The sequence below is a fragment of the Mandrillus leucophaeus genome, unplaced genomic scaffold (genome assembly GCF_000951045.1).
Source record: "Mandrillus leucophaeus isolate KB7577 unplaced genomic scaffold, Mleu.le_1.0 Scaffold108, whole genome shotgun sequence".
Taxonomy (NCBI): domain Eukaryota; kingdom Metazoa; phylum Chordata; class Mammalia; order Primates; family Cercopithecidae; genus Mandrillus; species Mandrillus leucophaeus.
In genome coordinates this window covers 2,251,850-2,258,849 of record NW_012098987.1, presented here as the reverse complement: position 1 = coordinate 2,258,849, position 7,000 = coordinate 2,251,850, and the positions used below count along the sequence as shown (strand labels likewise).

The window sequence follows — 7,000 nt, the reverse complement described above, 5'->3', positions numbered from 1 at the left end:
GTTTTCCAGTATTTTGTTGAGGATATTTTCATTGATGTTCATCAGGAATACTGAGCTGAAATTTTCTTTTTTTGTCATATTTCTGACAGGTTTTGGTATCAGGGTGGTGCTGGCCTCATAGAATGAGTTAGGGAGGAGTCCTTTCCTTTTCTAATTTTTCAGATAGTTTCAGTAGGAATGATACCAGCTCTTCTTTGTATGTCTCATATAATTCATCTGTGAATCTGTCTGGTCCTGTGCTTTTTTTGGTTGGTAAGCTGTTTATTTAACTGCCTCAATTTCAGAACTCATTATTAGTCTGTTCAGGGATTCAGTTTCTTCCTGGTTCAGGCTTCAAGGGTGCATGTGTCCAGGAATTTATCCATTTCTTCTAGATTTTCTAGGCCGTGTGCATATATTACTAGTTTGTAATATTCTCCGAGGATTGTATTTCTGTTGGGTCAGTGGTAATATCTCCCTTATCATTTCTGATTGTGTTATTTGAATCTTCTCTCTTTTCTTCTGTATTAGTCTAGCGAGTGATCTATTTTATTATTTTTTTCTAAAAACCAGCTCTTGGATTTGTTGATCTTTTCAATAGTTTTTTCGTGTCTTTCTCTCCTTTAGTTCAGCTCTCATTTTGGTTATTTCTGATCTTCTGTTAGCGTTGGGATTTTTTTGCTCTTGATTCTCTAGTTCTTTTAGTTGTAATGTTAGGTTGTTAACATGAGATCTTTCTAGTTTTTTGATCTGGGCATTTAGTGCCATTAATTACTCTCTTAACCCTGCCTTAGCTCTGTCCCAGAGATTCTGGTATGTTGTATCTTTATTCTTGGTAGTTTCGAAGATCTTTTTCATTTCTGCCTTAATTTCATTTACCCAAAAGTCATTCAGGAGTAGGTTATTCAATTTCCATGTGATTATATGGTTTTGAGTGAATTTCTTAGTCTTGAGTTCTAATTTGATTGTGCTGTGGTCCTGGTGACTGTTTGTTATGATTTCAGTTATTTTGCATTTGCTAAGGAGTGTTTTACTTTCAATTATGATCAATTTTAGAATAGGTGTCCTGTGGTGATGAAAGAAATGTATATTCTGTTGTTTTGGGGTGGAGAGTTCTATAGACATCAGGTCCATTTGATCCACTGCTGAGTTCAGGTCCTGAATATCTTTGTTAATGTTCTGTCTCAATTATCTGTCTAATATTGTCAGTGAGGTGTTAAAGTCTCCCATGATTATTGTGTGGGGATCTAAGTCTCTTTGTAGGTCTCTAAGAACTTGCTTTATGGATCTGTGTGCTCCTGTGTTGGTTGTATTTATATTTAGGATAGTTAGCTCCTCCTGTTGAATTGAACCCTTTACCATTATGTAATGTCTTTGTCTTTTTTGATCTTTGTTGGTTTAAAGTCTGTTTTGTCAGAAACTAGGATTGCAACCCCTGCTTTTTCCTTTTTTCCACTTACTTGGTAGATTTTCCTCCAACCCTTTATTTTGAGGGTTGACATGTTATGTTGAAGACTACATACTGATAGTTTTGGTTCTTTATCTAGCTTACCACTCTATGTCATTTAATTGAGGCATTTAGTCCATTTACATTTAAGATTAGTATTGATATGTGTGGATTTCATCCTGTCATCATGATGTTAGCTGGTTATTTTGCAGATGTGTTTATGTGGTTGCTTTACAGTGTCACTGGTCTGTGTGCTTCAGTGTGTTTTTGTAATGACTGGTAACAGTCTCTCCTTTCTATATTTAGTGCTTCCTTCAGGAGCTCTTGTAAGGCAGGTCCAGTGGTAACGAATTTCCTTAACATTTGCTTGTCTGAGAAGGATCTTTTTTCTCCTTCCCTTATGAAGCTTAGTTAAGCTAGGTATGAAATTCTGGGTTGCATTTCCTTTTATTTAAGAATTTTGACTATTGTCCCCCAATCTCTTCTGGCATGTAAGGTTTCCACTGAGAGGTCCACTGTTAGTCTAATGGGCTTCTCTTTGTAAGTGACCTGACCTTTCTCTCTAGCTGTCCTTGACAATTTTTCTTTCATTTTAACCCTGGTTAAATGGAATGCTTTTGTAAAACAAGCAAAATTATCTCCAGAAGTTGAATGTTTACCTTTAAGGTTAGGGGAAGAATGAATTAATTTTGCTGATGAATAAGTTTGTCTAGAGATTGTCTCTTTTGCTTTTGACACATTGAACAATCAATATAAAAATAAATGCTGGAAAAGAAACAGAAAAGTTTGGGGATTACTAATTTGCATGTTTCTGGTACTGCACTAAATTTCTTTGGATTTTATAATTTAACACCACTGGGTACACATCATGACATTTAGGCCTCCAGTTAGAAATGTTGCTTTTCCGGGAGACACCGCAAAGACATGAAAGGTCAGCATGAGCAGAGTGTTGGGAAAAATGTTTTATAACAAAAAAACTAGACACTGAAACAACAACCAGGACACAGGGGTTCTTATGCATCCTCATGATGTTCTATGCTATTTTACAGTATTTTGTTCTTTCAAGGTGTTAATGGAATACCACTAAAATTTTTGGCTTGCCTAGGACTCAGTAATACCTTTAGTTAATAAGCATATGTCCCAGATTTGTAGCTGACTCTTTCCAGTCAATGAGTTTGTAAACTTTATTTTTAATCTGTGCACATTGCCTCATAAAAGAATACGATTCTTTGATATCTATGTTTTGGAAGAAATTTATTTATATATGTTGGGAAGACAGCTTTATAGCCATAATGCTCAATGCTAGCTCATTATTAAAATTATGAAGTTATATAAAATGCCATATAAACATTTTATATTTTGTTGGAGAAAATTCCATTTCTATTGACTACCTGTAAAATCTATCTGCTACATTTATAGAGAGAGACTCAAGTATTGATAGTTATAAACTATCAATAAATTATACTTTCCACAGTTTATTTTTGAAAGTCTGCAGAATCTATTTCAATTCCACTAGTATTTATTTAGTGTCCACTCTATTCCAGATACTGTAATACCATTATTACATGTTTAGAAGATACAGCCTTTCTCTCATCTCACACTGAGTTGAAATATATATTTTGAATTTCTTTCCAATTGGATGCCATTCAGTATTCGCTTTTAACTGTTGTGGCTCTGAGTACCCTACTCATCATGGTTAATCTATTTTATTCTATAGTTATTTCTGTTCCACTTGTTTTTGATGATATTCATTTCTTTATTCTTATAATATGCATTTGTGGTGACGACTATGTAAAAAAATCAACAGTTAAAAAAAGTGAAGTCGTGACATGTAAATCAAATAATTAGAAATATTAAATTAAAATACATAAATTCCTGTATATTTTTAAGAAATAATGATTATCCAAGTTGTATAGGATATTATATTCAGTGGGAGAGATGACATTTTAGATCCCAACTGTGGCATGCCTCTGGGGTGATAAGCATCCCAGGGTGAGAGGACAGCCATAAGCCCAGTGAAGGCATATGGCCAAACTACCCATTCTGAGGGGTATGATATAGTCTGGACACATTGTGGGTCTTAGAATATTGTCCAGTATCCTTAATTTATGAGTATAGAAAGAGCAATTTCCGTGCACTATTCTGTTATTGACAGCTCTTATCCTAATGTCTCTCAGTATCACAAACTCTTTTGTAAGTGAGAACATGAAGTTTCAGAGAAGTTTGTGACTTGTCAAAGGTTGGATTTGTGGTAACTGTCATAGTGGAATAGGAAATGCAAACCTTTTCACTTATAATCCTGAGTTCTTTCTACCACATTATCCACATCATCGAACCAGTGCTATGAAATAACATGTATGACAAAGTTAAAATGAAATAACTTCAGTGTTATAAAATTGTTCATCATGAATAAGTAATACAATATATCCCATCATGTGATATACATAAATCAGCATGGTTTACCAATACTGTGGTATATATATAGCAGTATATGTTAGCAAGAAACATATATAATAATTTATATTTACATCTCAGAAGTGGTGTGATATACTGATGTGATATACTGGTGTGATATACATACATATATGTATATATATACACACATATATATATATACCAGATTTGTCACCCAGGCTGGAGTGCAGGGGTATGATCTGGATTCACTGCATCCTCTGCCTCCTGGGTTCAAGCAATCATCCTGTCTCAGCCTCCTGAGTAGCTGGGACTACAGGTGAACACCACCAAGCTAGGCTAATTTTTGCATTTTTTTGTAAAGACGGGGTTTCACCATGTCAACCAGGCTGGTCTCATATGGTAGATATTAATATGCGTTATTTACCAGCATCATGATGTGCAGAAATATATCTTAGATTAATGGTATATAATTGATACTCTGATGTTAAATATCTCATTACATGATATTCATGAGTAAGCACCATTCACTTGTATTGCAAATAGGCAGTACTACATGTTAGTATGCATGGTATGCAATAGTGATATTCTACTATTCATTAGCCTTTTTTCACTCCTTAATCAAACGTTTGAGTGTCTGCTGGATAAGGGCAGGGAGATAATCGGCAATCAGGAAGTTGCTCCAGTATTCTCAGGAAGCTTCCTATATTTAAAAGTCAGAGACCATCTTCTCTGTCCCAGGAATTCAGCAAGTATCTGCCATCATAATAAGCTCCTTGGATGTCCCTGGAACCTGAAGGTCTTACATGCTATCATTACATGCAAAAGAGATGGAATACATATTTACATAAATACATGTTCAGTTTTTGGCCAAAGCATCTCTAGGTCACCACTCTTGGTGTTGTCCCATATCCCTAGCTCTAGACGTGCCTATGGGTAGACCTGGAGTAATGGAGGGGGACAGTGGCAATTGTGGAACATGAGTCAGCTTGACAGAGGACAGACTTCTGAGGGGAAAATATATATGCTATGGCACTGGGATGTGGCTATATGAAAAGCACTTGGATGTAGCTATATGAAATGTTTAACTATTGGCTGGAGAAGGGTAATGAGAAGGTGTACCTGGTTTGTCTATATCAACCATGTCCGTTCTTTTCTCTCCCTAATTCAGCTCCTGGCCTTCTTTTGGCTATACCTAACTACTAGACCTTACCTCATCTTTTACCAGGAAGAGGTCTAGGAAACTGTCACTAGCTTTGCACTGAAGGTAGAGGATATAGAATCTTGAGTGGACATGTACTTTGAAAGACAGAACCAGGGATCAGAAGATCTGTCCACCAAGTCTATGTAACCTTGAGGTGTCATGCCCCAGATTCTTCATTTTAAAAATGAAGAGTTTGGTTGGATGTTCTGTGGCAAGTATTCCTTTCCCCCTCCTTCGAACCGTAGGTCCTTGACTGGGCACGCACAGCAATTGGAAGACATGCCTTGCAATACCTTAATATATGTAAAACCACATAGGTATACACAAAATTTAGTGAGATTTGTTATTAAAGTCATTTCTTTAATTTTCTGTGTAAAGCATAGTTTAAATGCAGTGTTTTGTTTAAATAATGCTTTGGAGCTATACATAGTTTGAGGCTCTAACCTTGTCTTTAAGAGCCATAGGATAAATTCAAATGAATTTTCTTTATCTTCTGGTGGAAACGAAAATAGGAAAAATAATTGAAAACTCCTCTTTGTCCCATAGTGTAATGTTTGACATTCTGGACTTTAAAAAAATGCCCCTCAAGTATCCTTTTAGAATCTCTTGCATTGCCAAAAAAAAAAAAAAAAAAAAAGAACAGCGTGAAAGTCTGGGTGCCAGTTGTACATTTCAGTTGTTGTGGATGCTAATGCTAGAAGAATGAAAAGTTATTGTTTATGGAAACCTGTTCAAATTTAAATTCCGGGCTTTGGATTTTTTGCAACATACCTAAGCATTTGTAATAATACTAAAAATAATTCACTTAAAAAAATACCTTGCAGGTAACTGAAGCAATACAAGCTGTTCTCTTGGCGGAAGTTCAACAACACATGAAGTGTTTGGGAAAGATACCAGTCAATAGTCAACCAGTGTCCATGGCAGAGAATGGTAACTGTGAGATGAAGCAGATGCTGCCAAAGCTGGAATGGACAGAGGAACTGGAGTTACAGTGTATTAGAAACACTTTGCCTCTGCAAAGTAAGTACAAAATTTATTGGCATACTCTTTCAACAGAACTTTTCTACTATAGAGTCTCCAACTTATGGTGGTGCAACTTATGATTTTCGATTATATTATGGTGCAAAAGTGATAGACATTCACTAGTCTCCTTGACTTATGATGGGGTTATATCCGGATAAACCCATTGTAAGTTGAAAAGGTCATAGGATAAGTTTATCCAGAAGTAACACCATCATAACTTGAGGAGCATTGCTACTTAGAGAGTGTTGAAAATATAAGTTCACAGTATATCATTTCTGCAAGAACTGAGCCAAGTGCCCTGTTTCTGACCTATTCTGCTATTGATTTCCTCTTGTAATTGTCAAATGTTTAAAGAACTTCTAGATCCTATTATAATAATAAATATTTGCTAGAAGAACAGCTTGTATTATTTATAACAGTGTTTTGAAGTTAAGCAATTAAAAGCGAAAGCAGAATTAACAACAATAGCTTAATAGGATATATATTACAGGAATACTGTAATCATAATGGGGAAATTTGCTTTTACTTTGTACCTCGATAAAAGTCATGTGCCAGTTTTCCTTTTCTGGGCAACAGAAGTATCATATAAAAATTAAACTATTTTTAGAGTTGGATCATTTGATTTTATAACAAACTTCATCACTGTCACTTCCTAATGATAACGTTTATGGTTTAGGGCCAACAAGTGAGTCTAAATTTATGTTGTAAAATGTTCTATGATTTTTATCATACTGTTAGCTGTTACTTAAAAAAAATTAAAAACTGTAAAAAAAAAGTACAACTTTAATTTTCAACTTTATTGTAAGCTTTTGATGAATACGCTAATTGATCATGTGATTAAACGTGTGTTTTTGTCAGGAAAACATGTTATAAATTTACATATTACAGGCGGTCAAATTGTTAAGTACTTCTTTTATCTCTCACAAAGGGTTTTC

At 35.0% G+C, this 7,000-nt stretch overlaps 1 protein-coding gene across 1 annotated transcript in view; it reads left to right on the top strand.

Moving 5' to 3' along the window:
- WDR72 (WD repeat domain 72) overlaps nucleotides 1-7,000 on the top strand; it is a 233,714-nt gene that overhangs the window by 141,930 nt on the left and 84,784 nt on the right. Inside the window, exon 16 of the mRNA XM_011986685.1 lies at nucleotides 5,867-6,062. Within this exon, the coding sequence (XP_011842075.1) occupies nucleotides 5,867-6,062 (196 nt within the window). The remainder of the gene's footprint in view (nucleotides 1-5,866; nucleotides 6,063-7,000) is intronic.